We start from the raw sequence: 25,151 nt of genomic DNA, 5'->3' as shown, positions 1-25,151 counted from the left end.
AAAGAAATGAAAAAGTAACCCTGTACAGGGTGTAATTACACTTAATTCTCAATCCTCCCTTAATAATTGGAGAGTGTAATTACCCCCTCTTAATTACACCCAATTACATGTTGACCATGTAATTACTTGGCCTGACAAAGATGTGTAGTTACACCTAATTACACCAAATATTTACTCAATTTCAATTACATGGGTGACTTTCCAAACATGCCCTAAATTCCTAATAGAATGAGAAGGGCGTGTTAAGAATATAATTAAGTAAATAAAAATATAATTTCTGTAATAGCTTACACTTTTAAATGAGCTGGTTATATACTTTAACACAAAACATATTAGTAATTAATCAATTTGTCGGGGAAGACTTAGCTTAGGTCTGAAAAAAAAAAGGAAACTCCAACATTCATTTCCAATTTTCTTTTTAACATACTTTTATTTTAAAATAACTTTTACTCTGATTTTAAACTCTGTGCATTTATTCAAACAAGGACAACCAATATCTTACATATAGTCATTGACGAAAACCTCTGAATAAGTAGCACACCTTACATCTTAGGCAAATTCCACATCGGGATGGGAGAAGAAAGTTAGGAAAGAAAGTTAGGAACCTTATAAGAATGAGTTTAAAATCAAGTGTTGAGGCGTCTTTTTGGTTAAATTTATGTCCTCTGGGTGGCTAAATGCAAGATATTCTATTTTTATGCTCAATCTTTTTCCTTACCTGAAATTGTGGTTTAATGAGGACGTAATAAAAGAATCATAATCAATGATATTATATCTAATTCAATTTGTTTTAATTTGTTATTTTTTATTTATCATAGTCAATGGATAAAAAATCTGTATACTGTTTGAGGAAATTGGGCAGAAATGAAGCAATAGAGCTACATATATTATAGAAAATGTTAGTATGTAATAAGACGATTATATTTAAATGTTTCGATTATCTCTTGAGTCTTTTTTTTTTTTCTTTAAAACGATCCGCGCATTGCGCGGGTATGTATACTAGTATATAGATTAAACTTAAAAAGAGAAAATGAGGAGGATGAGATTAACTAACTACTAATAGAGATGGATAGTCATCTAGGTACAATATTGGAGTCCCCAGTGATGGATACTTGGTGCAGGATGAGGACATATAATATTTGTGCAACTTTGTCTCTGTATCTTTTTTTTCTGAATCTCCCACCAGATTCATGGATCTTATCAGTTAAGCTTTTATATATTACTAGTATTATTATAGCTAGCAATATATATACACATTGACACACACACTCTCTCGCTCTCTCATATCTGTTCATAGACTACAATTACTAGTTAGCTAGCTAGTTACTCGTGAACGTATTATACACATAACCCAAAACTAAGAAAAACAAATAAAAGAGGAACGCATACTGAGAAGAGGAAGAAACATGGAAATGGAATGGAAAACACAAAGAAAGAGAAAAAGGAGCTATTTCATGTGTTTCATAAGGTTCCCTTCAGGCGATGGCCCTTATGTCCGAGCCAAGCATGCTCAGGTTGTTTTTTTTAGCAAGTGTTACTTCTATATTTAACACACACACAAAAAAAAAAAAAAACTTAACTTCTATATGTATGGTCTATGGGCATTACAAACATTTTTTACTGTGGCAGGTCATCTAAAAAATACGTACAGCCTTACATGTAACCATCTGTGCAAAGAAAGATTTATTTAATTACCTGAAAAATAAGGAAAGTACGTAACATTCTATAGCATGTTAAAGTTATAGTACTACTAATACTAGTGTTAAAGTTATATAGTTTTAGTTCGCACGCGTAGTTTCTTTTTGCCATTGTGTATTAATACTTGTTTCACTTGCTCTATCTTATTATTGTCTTGCCTTACTTTTCTTGATACCATACTTCAAATTCTTTTTTTTTTCCTTCAAGCCGAGGATCTATTAGAAATAGCCTCTCTACCAAGGTAGGGTTAAGATTTGCGTACACCCTACCCTCCCCAGACTCCACTTGTGGGACTACACATGATATGTTGTCGTTGTAGTAGTAGTAGTGTTAAAATTATATATACACATTGATAAAGCACCATAACGTATTTTAACTAACTAACAAGTTAAATTACATTAATAATATAATTTTTTTTACATTATCAATATATATAAATTGTAACTTTATTTTACTAATTTTTACTATTAGTAATATATACTCCCTCTGTTTCAATTTGTTTGAACCTATTTCCTTTTTAGTCCGTGCCAAAATGAATGACATCTTTCCTAATTTTGAAACAAATTCACTTTATGAATGATTTACAGCCACACAAATTTTCAAGGCTTATTTTGAATCACAAGTTTCAAAAGTCTTCTCTCTTTCTTAAATGTCGTGCCCAGTCAAATGAGTTCATATAAATTGAAACGGAGGGAGTATATATATACCGTAAAAAGGAGACTTGGGGTGGACGAACATGGGGGACGAACACGGGGCATTTTGATAAAACGACGAATAGCACTTTAGTAATTATGTTTTTCATGGGCATTACGTTAACTGATCCAACTCCCTTAGGTTCCCATTGTATGCAAACCCATGTGCTGCTTTGGCTAACTATCTCTTTCACCTTTTCCACGTGTCCATTATTAGGAAGACAAAAAGTGATGTTTGGCTTCACTCTTGTAATTCTGTAAGCAATTTATCTAATTTTGATTTTTCTTTTTCCATTGTTCTTCTTTCTACATGGTTCTTCTTAATTTTACATACTCCATTGATGATCTTTGCTGCATCACCGCAGACTTTCAAGAAGGAACTGGATTCTTTAATGGTTATTCTGGGATTTCCTATGGCTTTGATTAATTTTCTTAAAATTGATTCTGCACATGCATATACTCTATTGACTATTTAGCATTCAATTTTCTTAAATTGTATTTGACAACTTACTTTTGTTCTGCATGAGAGTTGGAAAAATGAGTTACTTTGGACGTTCTTAAACACTAGAAGCAAGATAGTTTATTATGCTTTTGAAGGTTTAACTGGGTCGCCTGAAAATAATACCATTTGAGGATGATGTGAATGATTGTAAATATGGCATTGGTTAAATTTAGCGAAGCTAAATCAACCTATTCAATTGAATTAATATTTCATGGATTTTAGTTTATGTGGTATCTTGAAGAGACTAATTGGTAAAAAATATGCTCTGTTGGTAAAATGTTATACTGGCGTTAATATTAGACATAGGTGGACACAAAAGTTCTGAATCTGAGACTACAGCATGCACATGAGATAGATATTCTGTCAAGAATTATTGATGGAGAGATATGAATAATTAAAATCTAGCAAGAAATACCTGACATGAGTGACATACTTTGAATGTAAATTCTTGCACTTTGACCTTCGACGTTGGATCTTTACTACTTCTGAATCTGAATACCTTACCATTCCCAATGTTTAAGTATTCTAGAGGATGTTTGTCCATATAAAATATATGTTGTCATTAACAAGTATTGTCAGGGAACTTATGGTACATGTGGTAAATGCAATTTTAGCCCTGATATAAAGGTGCTTAATTTTGCACAGTATTTGTCATTTTTATTTCGTTTATTTTGATTCCAAAAGATAAAGAGGAAATGGTGCCAATTATCGTCTCTAACAAATGCTTCTTTAAAAAAAAAAAAAAAAACATTTCGCAGGCTTGGTGGAATGAATACTAATTAAAACATGGAAATTTGATATGGTACGTTAACTTGAAAACTTAGTTATTTGTGTTTGCGGTAAGTCTCCTGCATGATATATAATCATATACTAATGTATAAGAAAGTATTGAGTAGTTGGCTTTGTTACTTAGGATAGGATTGTGAAATATGGTGTCAATATTGTATAATAAAAATTATATTTTTCGTTGTTTCTTCCACTTACGTTGGAATGATTGATCACAGTTCACCGGAAAAAGGAAAAGGTTTAGATGTTTTCCGGTGAAATATACAAGATATACAAGATCTATGTGTGTGAAAGTGTGGATGCATGTGGAAGTGTGAAAGAGTGAAGTACAATGGTATTCACATGGGAAAAGACAAGATCTGTGTGTGTGAAAGTGTGGATGCATGTGGAAGTGTGAAAGAGTGAAGTATAGTAGTATTCACATGGGAAAGCAGCTGATTCAAAAATCAAATTGGACACACGTGGCTACACAGTCAAGAAACTTCCAAGCAACTTCCACATTTACATATTAATTTTCTTTTTGTACAAAATCTGATAAAATAATTAGTTTGTTAGAAGGTGACCAATTAAAATAGGACACCTGTATAGTTTGTTTTGCTATTTTTCATTCCTGCACTGCTATATAACGTGCACTGTACAGAATAATAAGACAGAAGGAAAATTTCTCATCTTTTGTCTTTTATATTTTTACAGTTTACATGGTATCAGAGCATTGAGATTTAATCTCAGCTCTCATCTTTTGTCTTTTATATTTTTACAGTTTACATGGTATCAGAGCATTGAGATTTAATCTCAGCTCATCTTTCTTTTTCTTTTCCTTGTTTTAGCTTCAATCTTCTGTTGCAATGGGAGACAATGTTGAAACAGCTACTGGGACTCAAGTTCCCCTTTCAGCTGTGGAAACTGGATCAAAAGAGGTCTTCAATACCTCTCACCCTTGCTTCATTTCACCATCGGATTCACCTGGGACATTGCTTGTCAACACAGTCTTTGACGGAAAAAGTTTTGGGGGTTGGAAAAGAGCTATGTGGATAGCTCTAATTGCTAAAAATAAGGCTGGTTTTATAGATGGTTCAACACCAGAACCAGAAATAGGAACAGATCTGCATAATGCTTGGGGTAGAGCCAATAATATGGTAATTTCATGGATACTAAACTCCCTATCTAGAGACATCTCTGAAAGTGTGCTCTATTATGCTAATGCAAAGGATATCTGGGAGGAGTGAGAAGCCAGATTTGGCCAAAGCTCAGGAGCTAGACTGTATCAGCTCCAGAAAGAACTAAGCGACCTTGTTCAAGGTCCAACTGATATAGCCACTTATTTTACTAAGATTAAACGACTCTTGGATGAATTAGATACCTTGGATTCGTTTGGTCTTTGCTCTTGCATCTGTTCCTACAAAGAAAAGGAGAAAAACATTAAATCTAAGCAAGATGAAAGGCTTGTCAAATTTTTAATGGGACTCAATGATTCATACTGTGGTGCAAGGGGTAACATTTTTATGATTTCACCTTTACCCACTATTTCTAATGCATATGCACTGTTAGTCCAAGAAGAAAAACAAAGAGAAGTGCACAACACACCAAAATACCCAGGAGAGTCATCTTCATTTGTTGTCCAGGGAAGTTTCCCACAAAAAACCTTTGCTACTGATTTCAGATCACAAAAAGGATATTATGACAACAAGAAATCTGGTAGCATTTGTAAGTACTGCAAGAAACCAGGTCACTCTATTGAGAAATGCTACAAACTTCATGGGTTTCCACCTAATTTCAAATTTACTAAGCAGAGAAATTTTCAGAACTCAGTTCAGGGTAATACAGTGTCTTCTAATGAGAATTCTGGGGAAGTGTTCATGTCTAATGCAGAAACAGGAGAACAAGGGAAACTTCTTTCTCCTGAGCAGTTGGCACAAGTAATGCAAATGCTTCAACATGTGAAAAATGGAGATCAAAGCACTGTTTCTGATGGTATGGCATCTGTGAATTGTGCTGGTATAACCCTTTGTCCTAGCCCCTTTTCTTTAAACTTAGAAGCTGATTCTAGAAATTATTCTAAGTCTACCTGGATCATTGATTCAGGTGCAACTGAACACATGAGTTACAACAAATCTTCTTTTTTTACTTTTAGACCTTTGCCTAAAATCATCTCTGTTAGTTTACCTAATTCTCAGAAAGTTGATGTTTCTCATATAGGATCAGTCAAACTTTTCTCAAATCTTATCATTCACAATGTCCTTTATGTCCCCTGTTTTCATTTTAATCTTCTGTCTGTTCATAAGTTGTGCAAACAGCTTTCTAACATAGTATTTTTCACCTCTTCTCATTGTTTTATGCAGGGCCCTTCAATGAAGAGCCCAATACTCCTTGGTGAAAGTCAGAATGGTCTTTACATTTTCAAGCATAGGATTCCAGTGGTTTCTTCTTCTACAGATTCCAGCCCTAGAGTTTCTAGTTTAGTTTCTAAGCCAGTCTTCAATTCCCAAAAGGATATTGTATCAAATTTATCTTCTAGTTCCTTTTCTGTTACTAAGAGCAAGTTGTGGCATGTAAGGTTAGGTCATATGCCCCTTTCAAATATTCAAAATATTAATGAAATTTCGGATGATGTTTGTTATAAATTTCCTATTCCTTGCACTATTTGTCCACTAGCAAGACAACATAAGCTGCCATTTACAAATAGCCAAATTTCCTCTAAAGCTATCTTTAATTTAATACATATTGACACTTGGGGGCCTTACCAAACACCCACTTATGATGGATATAGATATTTCTTAACCATAGTTGATGATTTTAGTAAAGGAACATGGACATTTTTGTTATCTACTAAAAGCAATGCCTTCCCTATCCTCAAATCCTTTTTGATCATGATAGAGAGACAATTTCAGAAGAAAGTTAAAGCTATTAGGTCCGACAATGCTTGGGAACTGGGATCAAGTTTTGAACATGCAAGTTTCTTAGTTTCTCAAGGCATTGTTCATCAAACCTCTTGTGTGGCCACACCACAACAAAATGGTGTGGTTGAAAGGAAACATAAGCATCTTTTAGAAATCTGTAGGGCCTTGCTTTTTCAATCCCAACTGCCACATAAATTTTGGGGAGATGCTATCATGACTGCTACCTATATTATTAACATATGCCCCACAAGACTATTTTCTTTCTTAACACCCTATGAAAAATTATTTGGGCATCCTCCTAGTTATTCTCATTTAAGAAGTTTTGGTTGTCTTGCTTTTGCTTCTACACATTCACATGGCAGATCCAAATTAGCACCAAGAGCAGAACCCTGCATTTTCCTTGGTTATCCTTTTGGGAAAAAGGGGTACAAGTTATTGAGTCTAGAATCACAAAAATATTTAGTTTCTAGAAATGTCATTTTTTATGAAGATATTTATCCTTATGCTACTACCCAGTGTAATGTTCCTATGTTTCCTTTTGATGAACCCACACACTCTGATCTTCCATCTTCCTTGCCCTCTATTCCTGAGTTTTTAACTCCTACAGCTTCTTCTCCTGCAACTGATGCACAGCCTGATTCCTCTCTGTCACCTACCACTTCTCTACCTACTGATGATTCATCACCTCTTACACCTACTTCCAATTCCAATCCCCAGAGTGCACCAGCCTCTTCTTCACGTAATGAGTCCTTTACTGCACCAATCTCTCTAGTCCCTAATCCTGTTATACTAAGACAATCTACTAGATCAGTGAAAACCCCTACTTACTTAGAAGATTATGTATGCAATAGTGTTCATTTTTCTAATGTTTCTGATGTCTGTTTTTCTTCATCTATCTCCTCTCCTCTTTTTGCATTTTCTGCACTTTCTACTGCTAACCAAGATTACATCAACAGTTTATCACAAATCAAAGAACCCTCAACCTTTTCCCAAGCTATTCTCTACCCAGGTTGGCAGGATGCCATGACCAAAGAATTGGAAGCTTTGATCTCAAATGACACATGAGAAGTAGTGACTTTGCCTCCAGGAAAGCGAGCACTTCCCTCAAAATGGGTTTATAAAGTTAAATTAAAATCAGATGGTACTGTTGAGAGGCTTAAGGCACGTTTGGTTGTGCGAGGTGATATACAACAAGCAGAAGTTGATTTTACAGAGACTTTTAGTCTTGTCGTCAAGATTACTACTATAAGGTGTGTCTTGGCAATTGTAGTTAAGAAAAATTGGGGTCTCTATCAACTTGATGTTAATAATGCGTTTCTACATGGTGAGTTAGACGAGGAAGTTTACATGAAGTTCCCAGCTGGTTTAAAAGTTATTGATCCTACCCAAGTTTGTTGATTAAAGAAATCCCTTTGCGGGTTAAAACAAGCTTCGCGACAATGGTATTCAAGACTAACAGCTGCTTTGAGTTTTAAAGGTTTCACACATTCCTTAAACGATTATTCCTTTTTTTACAAAGTTCATGGCTCATCTGTTTCAATTTTACCCAGAAGAATTAAAGACTTTGAAATTTTTTTTAGACTCCGAATTCAAAATCAAAGACTTGGGGAACTTACATTATTTCTTGGGGATTGAGGTGGTTCGTGAACCACAAGGATTGATCCTTAATCAACAAAAATTTGTTCTTGAACTCCTTTCTGAGTATGACTCCCTTAACCTGAAGCCTGCTACATCGCCTTTAGACCCAACTCAAAAATTACATCTTGACATGGGTTCTCCACTCCCAGATTTGACTGCCTATCGACGTTTGATTGGTCAACTCAACTTCTTGACTCATACTAGACCCGATATAGCCTTCTCTGTACAACACTTAAGCCAGTATATGCAATCTCCCCATCAAACCCATTTGGACGCTGCGTATCATGTTCTTCGCTATCTTCTCCTTGACCCTGGTTTGGGTCTTTTCCTTAATTCTTCTCCTTCGTTTACATTGTTGGCGTTTTGCGATTCTGATTGGGCCACTTGCCCGGATTCTCGCAGATCTGTGAGTGGATATTACATCAGCCTTGGTGGTAGCCCCATTTCTTGGAAATCGAAAAAACAACCTTCACTTTCGTTATCATCCGCCGAAGCTGAGTACAGATCGATGCGTCGGGTTGTTGCCGAGCTAACTTGGCTTGTCCGACTTCTTTCCGACCTAACTCTTCCACCGGATCTCCCTATTTCTCTTCATTCAGACAGCCAAGCAGCAATACATATTGCTAAAAACCCGGTCTTTCATGAACGGACGAAGCACGTTGACTTGGATTGTCACTTCGTCCGTCAACAATACCTTGCTGGCCTAATTTCCCTCTCCTTTCTTCCTTCTTCGTCTCAAGTTGCAGATCTATTTACGAAACCGCTTCATGGTACCTCTCATCGTTTTCTTTTAGGTAAATTGGGGGTTCGATCTGCCCCCTCCAATTTGAGGGGGGGGGGGTGTTGGAATGATTGATCACAGTTCACCGGAAAAAGGAAAAGGTTTAGATGTTTTCCGGTGAAATATACAAGATATACAAGATCTGTGTGTGTGAAAGTGTGGATGCATGTGGAAGTGTGAAAGAGTGAAGTACAATGGTATTCACATGGGAAAAGACAAGATCTGTGTGTGTGAAAGTGTGGATGCATGTGGAAGTGTGAAAGAGTGAAGTACAGTGGTATTCACATGGGAAAGCAGCTGATTCAAAAATCAAATTGGACACACGTGGCTACACAGTCAAGAAACTTCCAAGCAACTTTCACATTTACATCTTAATTTTCTTTTTGTACAAAATCTGATAAAATAATTAGTTTGTTAGAAGGTGACCAATTAAAATAGGACACCTGTATAGTTTGTTTTGCTATTTTTCATTCCTGCACTGCTATATAACGTGCACTGTACAGAATAATAAGACAGAAGGAAAATTTCTCATCTTTTGTCTTTTATATTTTTACACTTTACATGTTAGGTATGCTTAGGAATTGCTTCTTTTGTATGCCTTATTACGTAGATGTCGATTCCTGATTCAGCAAGGTTTCGCTGTCCTTTTGCATTTTTTAGATCATGCTACTCTTCCTATGATAAGTTATCATATATATTATACTATCATCGTTGGCATTGATTTCCCATGTGGAAAACAGTGTTTTTGAATGAAAATACTGTTGTTTTCACGTTTTCCCTGCTAATTATGGCGGAAGAGAGACACACACGCTGGAATTGGCAAGTTTGTTTTTGAAAATAAATATTGTTTAAAAAAAAAATTATACCTTTCAAACGGTACTAAAGTAAGATATGCATAAACACTACAAGAAAGTATAGAAATCGTAACAAATTTTTTTATATTTGACAATAACTTAGTTTTATTGTTGGCAAATGATTTTTTTTGTTGCCAAAGAATTTAATTTTGTTGCCATAGTATTGATTATTGTTGCAAAAAGTACTTTTGGCAACAAAAAAAAAAATGTTGCACGTTGTTGCAATAACAGCCGTTGGAAAAAATTCATGCAACAAAATATTTTTTTGTGTTGCCAAAAGTACTTTTTGCAACAATAATCAATCTAAGGCAACAAAAAATTTGTTGCCAAATATTTTTTTTCTTGTAGTGAAATAGGATTCAAATATTTTCATTCGTTATAACCAGTGGACTTATAACCAACTCAGGATGTTTTTTTAACATTATGTAGACATGATAAAGGTTCGGTCTCATGTTTCTCTGTCCGTGATATGCTTTTTTTTTTTTTTTCCCTCCCATTTTAGGAGGATTTATAGTGTTTCCACACTTCCCCTCCAGTGTGACTCGAACCCAGGACCTACCGGTCGTGGGTGGAGGTGCTTAACCACTGAGCCATCCCTCACTTGTCTTCCGTGATATGCTAATGTGAAATAATTAGCTTTATCCATCTAGGTCCCTTTTCCTTATATTTTATTTTGGACATATGTGATGTAGGTAAATTTTGTAATGTTGCAGCTCTTGGTTTTGCTGCTAATCATACTAGAATTTTTAAGTAGAGTGGTCCTTTCAAAAGTATCTCGATTGATATTTAGGAAATTATGCAAATAAAATTTTAAGCTACTGCTGGCCGCTGGAGGATTCAAGATTACTAACCTTAGACTCTGGAATAAGGCTGCTATTGCTAAGGTTTGTTGGGACTTAAGAGCATAAAGAAGATAAATTGTGGATTAAATGGATTCACTCTTTGTACACCTGCACAGTCAAATTGTTAGTACCCGACTTGCTTAATAATTGAAAAGCAGCCATAGCATTGTCCTAAACTTAATAACTTATCATAATCTATAATAACTAAGCAACTTTCACGCGATTTGGAAAGAACCCTTTTTAGCATGAACGTTATGATATACTAATAATTGTGTGGATCAAAGGAGTAGAGATGTATTAGGTGATATTTTGCCTTTAAGATGGAACCTTTATTTATCGTTCTTTGTTTTTGTTTTTTTTCCATCCTGGTAAATTCTGCAATCTTGATCCAGCATACTTTAAATTTTGATTAATTAGATCTAAGCACGTGACGTCAAATGAGATGCCGGTCTAGTTTTACATTCCAAATTCTCTTTTTCTTATTTGATTAAAGAATTTCTTGAATTGTGAGTATGCCATTTATCTCATGTTCCTAATACCAAGTCACTTCCATATATTACACTTTCATTTTATACCTGTATGCAAACAACTCTATTAATGCCTTGAACTCTATGAACATAGGGTGATTGAAGGAATGATGCAGGAAAAGTTGCAATTTTTTTTTCCAGAAAAGCTAGCTAGCCACTATGCCTCCAAATGTTTTAAAGCTTTACAATGGATTGAAGCTGTCCTACTGTTTCTTGGAATCTGCAGCCTACAAATCTATTCCAGAAAGTCTCTTTGAAATATTTAGATAAATCAAATTCTCCAAGTCCTCATAATGTGGAGCTTTAACCGATATTACACTCTTGCAGATGTCATTGCATCTTGGATTATTTTAATCACTATGCTAAACCTTTTATAAGGCACGGCATGAATTGTCTTATGAGATAAGTTGGATTTGATGGATGAATTGAACGTACTTTGAGGTGCCATTCTGGTAGGATATCTTATGGGATAAGTTGGAGCTGAAGGAAGAATTGACATACTTGAGAACTACAACATAAAATAAGCCTTTACCAACAGAGAATACTGGATGTTTTCTTTTCATACTTTTATATGTAGCTTCTTTTAATCAGTTGTTTAGGAGACTAAAGCATTTTTATGCAACTTTGTATATAATCTCTACACTTTTTAGATTCATTACCCTGATTCATTTTGTTTGTAATAATACTTGTAGTATATTTCTAATGTGATGGCATTGTTGAAACATTTTTTTATTTAGAATTAGTTGTTGCAGAATATGAGAAAGTACTGGATACAAGTGATTACACCTTACTTTGTATTCTGTACTTGACACTCCCGGCTATAATGCTTATACATAGGATCTATGAATTTGAAGATGGTTATCTAAAACAATGTTTTGTAACCTTATCTAGACATTGGGCCGTGCATCGCACGGGCTTCCGTTGCTAGTCTTAGAATCAGCTTGTATGTCAGCTAATTGATTGATGCATTATTCAGCTAGTTATGAAGGACCCAGAAGGATCAATAATATGGTTTTGGGAAGCCATAAATACAGGGGATAGAGTAGACAGTGCACTAAAGGACATGGCAGTTGTGATGAAGCAATTGGATAGAAGTGAAGAAGCCATTGAAGCTATCAAGTCTTTTAGATGGCTTTGCTCTAAACAAGCTCAAGAGTCCTTTGATAATCTCCTCCTCGATCTCTTCAAGGTATTTTATATTTACTTTTACCATCAAATCTCTCTACAATGGCGTGTTTAATTTGTTCGAATAATTTTTTGGCTGCTATATATAGCTAGCGTTATAAAGAACTATAATATCTAACATAACATAAAAATTGGTTTCAAAGCAAATTTAGCTGATATAGGAAATGTTGTTATAAAGAATGATTAATTGTTATGGAGAGTTTGGTCGCATATTGAATGAAATCACCGAGCATTTTATGATTGGAATTTAAAACCTGGTTGCTGTGATTTTCATTCCATTGACCGTTAAGCCACACCTTTGTGTGCACGTGCTTCATTGTTTTTAAATAACTGAACAAAAGTAATTTCGTCCTCAATTCCACTTTACGTGACACTCTTTAGTTTCTTTTTATTTTGTTTAAAAAGATACCTATATTTAAGAATAATTTAACTTTAAACTTTTTATTTTACCATTAATGACATGATTTTAAAGTCATAAAAATGTCCTGACATATTTAAGGCTACAATTTTCAGAAGAATTTCTTTTTCCTAAACTTTATTTTCAGTCGAACACCTTCACATTGAAATGAGACGGAGGGAGTAGATATTTTAAGGGAGAATGACGTGTATATACGTAAGAATAGGGTATATTTGCAAAAAATGACGATACTTTTCAGTTTACAAAATATACCAAGAGATTTCTTACAAAACATATACGAAAATTTTGTGTATGAAATGTGTATATCTCGCTCAAAGCTTAAAATTTTCGCTTAGAATTTTGTGTATGAAATATGTATATCGCACTCAAAACTTAAAAATTTCGCTCAAATTTGTGTATGAAAATTATACTATGAAATATGTATATCTTGCTCAAAGCTTAAAATTCTCATATTTTTCGTGTATGAAAATTGTATAAAAACGGTATGAAATATGTATATAACTGTATAAATTTTGTATAAAATTCATGTTAGTTTTTTGAAAATTTAATACAACTACAACAACATTGTATACAACTCTCATACAAATTTAATACTCCCTCTGTTTCAATTTATGTGAATCTATTTCCTTATTAGTCTGTGCCAAAAAGAATGACCTCTTTCTATTTTTGAAAACAATTTACCTTTATGAAATGATTTATAACCACACAAACCATATGTGACTCATTTAACACCACAAGTTTAAAAGTCTTTTTCTCTTTCTTAAACTCCGTGCCCAGTCAAATGAGTTCACATAAATTGAAACGGAGGGAGTACAATTTTGTATCTCGCTTCAAATTCGAATGAAATTTAATACAACTATAACAACCGTAAAAAACTGAAGATGCTATGGAAGACAGTCACATTGTGCATTTTGTGGATTGAAACAGAAGAGTTTTGAGGAAAAGAAAGACCATATTTCTTCTCTAACAAGATGCTTAGAAAATTTATACTTTTGATGTAAGGGTTATACGATAGATGATATGACACAGTTTTTTGGATTTTTTGGGTGACATGAGGATGTAATGGAGAAACTGTAAAATTTTCTGTGTCTTTGTAACTCTCGCAGTACCACTACCACCCTGGTACTGATTTTGATCAACCCAAAAAAAAAAAAAAACAACAACTTTATAAAGCAATAACCAACTCGAAGGATCTCATTGTTTCTTCCGACTTTCTAGAGAGGCAGTTAACTCAACTGTCTTGTGTACACCTACTGATCTGAGCAGATTGTGAGAGAGAAGGGGAAGGGAAGGGTCGGTTGTTTTTTTTTTTCCAGATCTGGGTAGATTAGAGAAGGGGAGGGAAGGATGAACTTTTAATTTTTTCAGATCCGTTATGTTTTGTAATTAAGTTGGTATGTTTTGTAAATAACGAAAAGTATCCTTATTGTTGCACCCTATTTTTACCGAGACTAAACAAAGTACAACTTATGGGGCTCTAAAAGGATTAATTATGTACAGAGTCGTCACCTAACATTTAAGGTATACTAGGGTACCTATAAATTATTAATGTATATAACTTAAAAATAGTCTGCGAAAACAAATGAGATTCTAGGTAAGGGTTCAAATTATTCCGAAGGGAAGGTGCCAAGCATCCTTCAGAATCCACAAATTGTGGTTCCCAGCTGGACTTGATTTAATTAGATGAGGGATATACAATATGATAGGTTATTATTTACAAAAATATTAAAGAATTTGAGTAAAAAATGATGAACATGAATGTTGATGTAGTAAAAGAAAATAAACATTTGCATGTGTATGAAAATATGTATTATAAGATCAATAAATAAAATATGTAAAAAGTTTTTTGATGAACAAATATTTAATGAATGTGTATTGAAAATTTAAATTTGTTATTTAAATATAATATACAAAGAAGCTTAAGAGGATGGAACAAAACTTCTAATGAATAAATAGCTAACAAATTTTGACTAAAGAGTAAATCTAGTATGAAAAGAATTATTTAGAAGTCAATAAAATATATGATTAGAGTGACTTACAACTCTAGCTTTAAGAGAATATAGCATGAACGGATTTGTTCTACATTAACTGATTTGCTTTTGAATAAATAGAAGATTAAAAAATACATGTGAGATAAAAATCAATCAAAAAGTTATCTACAAATCAATAACCCAAGTTCATTCGATTTAACGTGAGCCAACTGATTTTAATTAACTAAGTACATACGCCTAATTAATTAACTAATTATGAGATCACATTCTAAAAGGTAAATATTGAGGTAAACTATCCTAATTATTTACTGAAGTGTGCCAAGCAATTAAATTAATAAACATGTTAACTATAAAAATAGTGGCTACTACAAATAATAAGTGAGCAAGTAAATAAATGATTCCTCCTTTTACCCCGAGAGTAACGTTTTCACTTATTTTATGCTTTCTACAATTTTAAGAACGTAAAAGTAAATATAAACAGAGAATCCGAGAAGCCATTTGAACTTCTTTCGAGCGTCATCTTCAGGAAGTAACTTCAGATACCTGCATAAGACTTAGTAAAAATGCTAATAATGGATAAATATTTATCAAAATGAATTAAGAAAATTATAATAAATATATATAGTGCGATTTAAAATAAAAATCCGTCTTATGTGCGGGGGAGGCCTCGAAAATCGACAGAAATTTCTTCATCGGCCAAAAAGTAAAATTTATTAAATATCCATAAATTAACCAAAAAAAAAAAAAGTTCCCCCCAACTATCTCCTTTTAAAAATAAAATAAAATATATATATATATATATATATATATATGCATATGTGCAAAGTATTTAACAATTGAAAAACATGTCAAGAATAAAAACACTAATAATAAAAATGTCAAATATAAAGTAAAAGAGATTTAAAATGTAGAGCAAGAAGTAGAGAACCCCATTCAAAAATATTTGTTCATAGTGATTTAAAATGTAGAGCAAGATGTAGAGAACCCTATTAAAAAATATTTGTTCATAGTGTTTGTGAGCGTAGAGAAACAGATAAGAATTATGAATTTTCTCTTTGTAGAAAATGAGAGATGGAAAATGACTATGAGATAAGGCTTTTAAGAGAAGAAGATTTGTTTTTTTTTTTTAATTTTTTAAGGGGAGAGAGACGTATCAGCGGGGAGAAAAATGAGGGGAAGGTGAGATTAAATAGGAAAGAAGAGTTGAAAAGAAGGAGAGAGAATTGACAAGGAAAAAAGTGAGTTTGAAAAAAGAAGAGAGAGAGAGAGAGTTGAAAAAAATAAAGGGAAGTAGTTGAAAAGAGAGAGAGAGTTGAACGGGTGACGAAAAGCAAGGGGAGAAAAGTCAAGAAAAAGATAACATGTGGGGCTTAACTCAAGAAAAATGAGAGGAGAAATAAATATGGGGTAGGTAGAATAGTAAATGGAGTAAATAAAATTTAATTTATACAAAGTTTGAAATGTTTTTGAATTAACTGTGTTTGCAATAAACTCTTTCAGTTTTTTCTATACCGATGAACTGTATTAAAATAGAACTAACATAAATATAAAAAAATATAACTATTTATATGCAGTTAGAAAAGTATAAATAAAAATGTGATTGCTACTTGAAAAATGTATTGTGCGGTAAAGAATTAAAGAATGAATGTTCCTGAAATAAAATTGTAGTGTTGTGATGTGTATGCCAAATTACTGTGAAAAAATAATGATTATTGAAATTAATCTAAATGACAATAAATTGATAAAATAATTCTAATATTTGCAAACTTAAGGATAATTATCCATAAGTTGAATTAAAATGTGTTAAAAGATGTATTTTTTGCCTAGACATAAATTTTGAGCATGATGAGCCAAAATTGGGTGTCAACACTTATGTTTTGTAATACAGAGTCTTAAATAATATTATTAGGTCATTTTCCCTTTTAATTAACTATTAAATTGACTAGCTCCACTGATCTGTCCCGCTTAAATTAAATGGGTTGAATATATAATCCAAGGGACCCCTTTTATTTTACATATATCGATTCCTCTCCCTGTCTCTCTCTTTCTCTCTATTAGCGGGAGAGAATGAGAGGAATCCCTAGGGTCCCCTGCACTATATATTCGACCCATTTAATTTTAGCAGATCGGACAAATGGAGCGGTGGAGGCAAGTTACAAGAACTGAAATATCAATTACGTACCTAACGAGGCAACTTACCATTGGAGTCTCTTTTGGGACAATTGACTATGGACGTATAGTTTGGGCAAGCAATAGGTGCACAAAGTCTTAGTCTTTGTGATGGTTGGCCTTATTCTTATAAATAATTGGTTCGCAACTCCATATAAATGATACTTAGTCTATCTTTTAATTACATTTTCTATTAGACATAGATGAGAAAGATAGAGATGGAGAGAATATTGTCAGTTACTATTTCTTTGTTTCTATTTCTCTATGCAGTTGAAGTGGTTTCTTTTGCCTTTGGGGATCCACTTTGCTCTTCTCATGATTCCCTTGCACTTCTAAACTTTAAGCATTCACTTAACGTGACAGACGCAATGATGTCTTGGAATAGAAGTATGGATTGTTGTAAGTGGGATGGGGTTACCTGTGATAGTTTCACGTATTGATTGTTGTAAGTGTGATGGGGTTACCTGTGATAGTTTCACGTATGGATTGTTGTAAGTGGGATGGGGTTACCTGTGATAGTTTCACTGGTCACGTAACTAGTTTGGACCTCAGTAGTAGAAATCTTGAAGGAACTCTCCATCCTAATAGTATCCTTTTCCATCTTCGTCATCTTGAAACGCTCGATCTTTCCTATAATGACTTTTGGGCTTCTCAAATTCCACCGAGCATTGGTCAGTTGGCCAGTTTGATGCATCTCAACTTTTCTTATTGTTGGTTCCAAGGAAGGATTCCATTTGAAATCTCACACTTGTCCAAATTGGTTTTGCTTGATCTCTCTGAATTTCATTATTTATCTCGTGGCTTAGTCGGGAAGGATTCAACATGCTTTTTCAAAACTTAACCAAGTTAGAGGTACTTTCTCTTTCTTATGTTCACATTTCATCCAAGATACCCATGAATGTATCATTCTCTTCTTCTTTGAGATATCTAGATCTTGGATTTACTAACTTGCAAGGAGACTTGCCAAAAAGCATTTTCCTCCTACCCAATTTGGAAACCCTTAAATTGTCAGGAAATGATCTCACCACTATTTCTTTCCCCAAGTTTAACTGGAGCAGTAGCCATATGCTAACTGAGCTAGATCTCTCTGACAATAGATATATTTCTAGAGGACTAGCTGGTACATTTGGAAGTCTCAAAGCCTTAAATTTTTTGGACTTTTCTTGGTGCAACATCGTCGGACCTATACCGGAATCCATCGGGAACCTTTCACAAATCACTCAACTATATCTTTCAGCGAACCATTTGGAGAGCAAAATTCCTGATGCTTTTTCCAAATTGCAAAAGCTTACACACTTAGGACTAAAAATCAACAACTTCAGTGGCCCATTCCCATCTTTTCTTGTGAACTTGACAAAGCTTGAAGTCTTGAATTTGGGATACAATTCACTCAGTGGTCCACTTCCTTTTATTGCTAACGGACTTCAAAATCTAAAAAAACTAAGTTTGTTTAAGAACTCATTCAACGGATCAATCCCATCTTGGATGCTTAGTCTTACTTCACTGACTTATTTACAGCTGGGGAGCAATCACTTAAGTGGACCACTTCCCGAGTTTAAGACCAACTCTATAGAAAAGCTTAGTATGCATCAAAATCAACTCAGTGGTCCCATACCTCACTCACTCAGAGATCTTGTGAACCTAACTCATCTCTTTCTTGGGTCTAATAATTTGAGTGGTGAGGTAGGAGCAGAAATGTTTTCAACAATGAAAAAACTCCAACATCTTGGTCTTTCTCATAGCGGTTTATCGTGGAGTAGCAATAAGGAAAACATCAACACCACCCTTCCTAGTCTTTGGACTTTAAGTTTACGCTTCTGTCGCGTAAAAGATTTTCCGAGTTTCTTGTTAAACGCTAAGCAATTAGTGTTTTTGGTTCTCTCGGAGAACGAAATTCACGGCCAGTTACCGAAATGGTTTGGTGGTTTGAGTTCATTGCAATACCTTAATCTCTCTTACAACAACCTTACAAGCTTAGACCATCTATCTTGGCAGACACTGCAGTTTGTTGATCTTCAAAAAAACTCACTCAGAGGACCTCTGCCATCTTCCCTTTGTAAACCAAATAGCCTACATATGCTGATTTTGTCCGATAACAATTTGAGTGTTGAAATTCCCAATTGTTTGTTTATTTCTGGAAATCTCTCAGTCCTAGAATTACCAGGAAACAACCTTCGTGGTCCCATTCCAGACATATTCTCGGGGTGCGGTGGGTTAAATTATATTGGTTTGAGCAAAAATCAATTGGAAGGTCCGATCCCGAGGTCGCTAGTCAACTGTACATCCTTACAAGTCCTTGATTTGGGAAGCAACAAAATCCATGACACATTTCCCATTTGGCTGGAGAGGCTGCCGTTAGAGGTTCTCATATTGAAATCTAATAGATTTCATGGAGCCATTAGTGCTTTCCAAACAAAATTGCCATTTCCAGATTTGAGGATCTTTGACCTCTCCGAAAATTCATTTACTAGCTCTATACCTACAGAGGTTCTCAAAGGTTTCAAAGCTATGATGAACATAGATCCACACAAATCAAGACTGGAATATATGGAGAAAGAAGGTCGTTACTATGGGCCCTTTACAATGCACTATGATGAATCAGTAATATTATTTCTGAAAAATCAAGAGATTGAATTTAAAAAGATCTTGACAATTTTCACAACAATCGATTTGTCAAGGAACAAGTTTGAGGGAGAAATCCCAGAGTTCATTGGGAATTTAAATTCACTCCTGGTGCTAAATTTATCTCATAACAACCTCAGTGGACATACTCCTGTTGAAATGAAGAACATCAGCATGCTTGAATCTTTGGACAATTCATTTTAACCAACTTACTGGCAAAATTCCAATGGAATTGGCAAGTCTAACATTTCTTGCGGTCCTAAATCTGTCATACAACCATCTTGTCGGACCTATTCCTCATAGTAATCAGTTGAATACGTTTCCAAATGATTCATATTTTGGAAACTCTGATTTGTGCGGATTTCCATTGTCAAATGAATGTGGGCAGTGTAAGAGTGCACCAGAACCAGTATTGTTGGTTGACCAAGAAGAAGATGAGCCTACTTTTCTTAGCGAAATGACTTGGCAATCTGTCTTAATTGGGTATGGTTGTGGCTTGATTTTTGGATTTAGCATATTGTATCTCATATACCTCTTTGAAAGGCCAAGATGGTTCATTGACTTTTTTGCAACTACCACTCATGAAATGATATACATAGCAAAGAGGAAAAATCGACGACGCAGGAAATTTCGCAGAAGAAGATAGTGAAAATCTATGAGGTAATTAATCAATAGTCGTGTTATTGTTGTTAGTTTGTTATTTTTCTTCTCTACATTATCAAAAATAGATTTTATTATCAATACTTATATGCTCTTCCGTCGTAAAGGAGGAAATTAGATCTCTTGGCCTCTTACAATTTGAATAGAAGAAAATATCTTTTTTAGATCTCTTATGTGTAAATTGTAAAAAGGTCATAAAACTAAAAGTAGTTTATAAAGGACCAAGAATCCATTTCTCGCATTGTAAAGTAAAGAAAAAGGTTACAGAAACTACAACATAAGCCATTAATGGGAATTGGAAACTGTTTACATGGAAAATCGATACAGTTGAATTTGTACGCGAGGTCAAGGACACGCGGATCAATGTAACTAAAATTATGAAATAGCAAGTAATAATTAACGAGACAATTGAAAGTAAAGTATAAGCTAGATGTGTAGCCTGGGCCTTGGAAAAGCTTTTGAGCTAGAGTCTCCGGGCTAGCGAACAATCAGATCTTGCTTAGTTGAACAAAAGCAATTAGGAACTAAAAGCAAGGTAATTCTTGTATATATTTTCAGATAATCCTTACAATGAGATGAGTACATCTATTTATACTAAAGCTATGGGATGTATGATCCACAAATCATGCCCTCTGCATTACCAATATTAATGCCAAAGGTAATTAAAGAGATTTAATGCTATGACAATGAATGGCAATGAAGGGCAATAATGCACATCTAAGACCGGAAGAAGACTCGGGGTTTCTTGTAACGGTTGCACATTGAATGATGTTTGACCGGTGAGTTAGCATGCTTCTCCAGACCCTTTGTAGTTTCGGTCTCCGGTAGCAGCTGTTAAGTTACTCCTCCGGAGCGCCGTCATGCTTTCCCGGAGCGCCTCGCTTGCTGACTCAAATCTGACATGTCACCATCGCTACATGCCATCCTTTGATACATCCACTTGGTGTCGACGGATTTTACCCTATACAGAAACTTTGTTTATTGTGTAATCTCTAGTTGCAAAATGTTATAGATAAATACAGTGAAAACTCACAGTTAAACATTAATTAGCGAAAATGTTACTAATTGAAAAAGTGATTCTTTTGGTATATGATAACCAATACTAAGTAGAATAATTTGTTGGTGGTGATGGTACATATGGTGAAGGTGTTGGTGACTTTGGCTAGTGTGGTGGAAGAAAAAGGGTTGTTGTGGTGAGTTGGCATGCCATTTTGGCAAAATTGGATGGGGTTAAGGGAGGAAGGGAAAATTTGAGTCACTTTTATAACATTAAGGGCATATATGAGATCGACAGTATAATATTAAGGGCATGGACCGATAGTATAAAGAAGGGCAATATTAATTAAACCTTTTTCAAGAGGGGCAAATATGACTCTCTTCCCTTTTAAAGTACTGCCAAAGCACTGTTCTATTTGTTTTATGGTTCTTTTGTTTCCCAATCAAAAATCATAGTGAGTGTACTCTATCATGTTGTAATCCATTATTTATTATTGCTCTTCAGATTGAAAAACAAGTATCAAGCAAGGGAGAGATCGGAGCCACTACAACATCCTCTTGGGAAAAAGTGCATTATAATTTTTGCGTGCAAAGAATAAAGGAATACAATCATCATCATCATGTTAATTAGTAGTATTTGTTAAGTAGTTATCATATGTTGTATAAGCAACTTATAATTAGACAGTTCTAAACAAATTCAACATTGCATGTTTGAGAATATAATGATGTGCAACACATACATAAATTAGTCTAAAAGTTGGCCCATTTCTAACAAGACCACCGGTATATGGCGAGTTACTCGGGACAAATAAAATCCTAGTATAAATGTTGTTAACTCTACAGCTTAATATACCTTTGTAAATTCAGGTTATAGTTTGTCTTTACTTCAAGATTTTCCTATGATTTGTACTCTTTTTTTAAAAGGATTCAGGATGCATGGACAAGTACCGGTGAATATATTGAATTGCATAATTTTGTTGTGAAGTTTCTATACGAGTGCATTCATTTTTCGTATTTCTAACAGACTTAATAAACACATTACTACTTTAACACAGTAGCTAGATTCTATATCTTCTCAATATGCAAAGATGATAAATTTAGTTAAATTTGTTGTCATTCACTAGTCCTTTCCTAACCTCATTAAACGCATGAAGAAAAGAAAAGTCGTTTTGGTGGAAAAGCATTTGTGTAATTGTCATTAATACACTATACCTTTTCCTTATTTTTGAATACTTACTTGGGGTTGACTTGACTTGATGTCTGGACCAATACTCGCATTAAAAGTTGGGCTCAAAAGCTGAAAATTGAGAGTCGAGCAACATATTATCTAATTGCACTTTTTTTTTATGAAGTTTATATATGAGTGCATTCATTTTTTTTTGTACACAGTAACTGAATTTTGAATATGAAGATGATAAGTTTAACTAAAATAATTTTATAATATTTGTCATTATATATATATGAACCACAAAATCAATCGAACCGGTAATAATATTTACTCTCAACGTTTAAACAAATATTACATCAATTTGAAAGTTAAGCTATACTTTGTTACTGCCTATACTTTTATTGATTGACGTGTTACACCAGGGGGCAGAGCTAGGGCAATAACTCACATTGGATATGAATTATTTTTTTATGTATATATAGTAGATGTTGAACCCTTTGACTTCTTCGTGTGTTTACTTCTTTATTTTTGAACCTCTTGGTAAAAATTCTGGCTCCGCCACAACCTGCACCATACGTATACTAAAACTAGTAGTGTAAGAAATAACTGGGATGGGAGCATTAGTGATTGCTACATTGATCCTTCAGGTCTTCTTTGGTCTATTGCTGCTACTAAAAGTCTCCACATGCTTTCTCCTTACTAAAGAAGGGTCAGCATCAGTTCTCCTAAATGAATTGTAACCATTAAATGCTTGAGGAAGAGAAAATTCGTTTTGTGGAAAAGTATTTCTCTAATTGTAATTCTCACTAGTCCTTTTCCTTATTTTTGGACTACTTACTTGGGGTTGACTTGACTTGGTGTCTGGATCAATAATCTCATTAAAAGCTGGACATTGAGAGTCGAGCAAGTGGAAGTTGGAAGAAAATCCTGGGCTTCAAACTGTAGGATTTTATCATTTTTTATTTCAATTTTACCTTTTTTCATTTCACGTCAAATTATTTTAAATTTACATAATCATGTACAACATCTCATCTCCAAATCAAACCTTACCCCTATATAGTGGAAATTATACACAATAACTAGAGTTCTTTGCATTTTCCAAGTTGCATTTTTATCACGAACAAACATCAAAATTTTCCACTGAATCTCCAAATACAACAACAACAACAACAACGTAAAATCCACAAAATGGATCTCAGGAGGGTAGTGTGTTCGCAGATTTTACCCCTACCTTGAGAGGTTGAGAGATTATTTTCGGTAGACCCTCGCACAAGGAACCATTGAATCTCCAAATATGCCTTCAATTCTTCAAACTAGATGCCAATGAATATCTTAAATTCTGAAATATCAGCTCATGCGCATGAGGTCCAAGGAGAAAAAAAATTGGTGTATTTGAAAACTCAATTGAATTAAGATTTATTGAATATCAAAACACCAGGCCTAAGGAAGTGTTTTGTGCAAATCCTCCAGATTTAGTAGTTTTGATCATTGAATCTGTTTGAAAATTGGATAAGAATTCAGTGTAGAATTAAATTCATTAGTTAGATTTTCAGACTACACTTGCTTGATGTTTACAGAGGTTTGTGAATGCGGGCAAAGACGAATTCAGAATTTGAAGTTTTGTGTTTTTATAGAGATATTATAGACAATATTTAAAAGTATTTAATGAATATTTTAATTTATATACTAGGTATGAACAAAAATTACTAAATTTTTGTGAACACGGCTAACACACCGTATGTGTGAAGAAAGATCTAAGGCTGAAGAAAAAAAATGAAGTGCGTGGGTGTGGCGTGGAATAGAGAAGAAGCTGACGAGATCTTGACCATGTATACTATTATCCCACTTTTTTTTTCTTTTAACAGAAAATATATTACTAGAAAATGAAATAAATACAAGTCACAAATATATCATGTAAAGAATATTTTATTAATATAAAAAATGAATCTAGCCGTTAAAAGGGTAAAAACTTATTTATACTGAGTGTTTACACCGAACTAATGGATGTTATGACATGTATTTCAATATATACGACTATCACGTATATAACCATGATTAATTTATGTATATATTCACTTCATTAAATCACTTAACCAGGGTAAATTACATTGATTTGGTGTATATACAATATATGTTCGGTGAGTATTTACTCATTTAAAGTTCTTTCATCAACGTGGCATTAAGCAAAAGGGCCGTTGAAGTACTGGAGCAGACATCATTGGAGCTGAGACTATCGTAATTCTATTTGGAAGATGTATAAAGAGAACTATATGTCCAGAAGAACTATATTGCTTCTAATTAATCGGTAATTGTCTTGACCAAAAAAAAGGGTAATTGTCTTGACCAAAAAAAAAAAAATGGTAATTGTCTGTAACACCTACTGATTTCTCAATAAATGGAAAAGAAAAGCAAAAATGATTTAGAAATTCTATTAATTTGAAATAAAACAATTAAAAATTGAAAAGGAAACGGATTTACGGCAAATACATATTAGACAGAGCAGTGAAGTGGATAACATTAGGAAACACTTTCATTACGAGAAGAAGTAATCCGTGTATAAAACTCATCATAGCCTATACATTTTTTGGTTAGTATTTTATTTTTCTTCGTGAATAATACTTACATAAATTATGAAGAAAATTAGGTACTATTCTATGCGCGGTAGAATATGAAACAATAAGATTTTACATTTATAATTAAACAACAAAAATAACCTCATCAGTCA

The 25,151-nt window shown here is 33.9% G+C and overlaps 1 protein-coding gene, 1 long non-coding RNA gene and 1 pseudogene across 2 annotated transcripts; 2 read left to right on the top strand and 1 right to left on the bottom strand.

Annotated features, from left to right (window-relative positions):
• The first annotated feature begins 1,265 nt into the window (after nt 1-1,265).
• Nucleotides 1,266-25,151, top strand: part of LOC132604940 (protein SULFUR DEFICIENCY-INDUCED 1-like) — an 83,715-nt pseudogene continuing 59,829 nt past the window's right edge.
• On the bottom strand, nt 15,126-17,626 carry LOC132605693 (uncharacterized). Its single transcript, XR_009569413.1, has 2 exons — nt 17,491-17,626; nt 15,126-15,354 (listed from the first exon to the last, which is right to left on the bottom strand). It is a non-coding gene; the product is annotated as an uncharacterized LOC132605693 (long non-coding RNA).
• Nucleotides 16,753-22,249, top strand: LOC132605692 (receptor-like protein 19). The gene is made up of 2 exons (XM_060318876.1): nt 16,753-20,262; nt 21,764-22,249. The coding sequence occupies exon 1, from the start codon at nt 17,803-17,805 to the stop codon at nt 19,804-19,806; it is 2,004 nt and encodes a 667-aa protein (XP_060174859.1). The 5' UTR covers nt 16,753-17,802; the 3' UTR covers nt 19,807-20,262; nt 21,764-22,249.

The sequence above is a fragment of the Lycium barbarum genome, chromosome 8, assembly GCF_019175385.1.
Source record: "Lycium barbarum isolate Lr01 chromosome 8, ASM1917538v2, whole genome shotgun sequence".
Taxonomy (NCBI): domain Eukaryota; kingdom Viridiplantae; phylum Streptophyta; class Magnoliopsida; order Solanales; family Solanaceae; genus Lycium; species Lycium barbarum.
The sequence above is the reverse complement of the archived record's forward strand: the minus strand, read 5'-3'. Positions and strand labels throughout refer to the sequence as shown.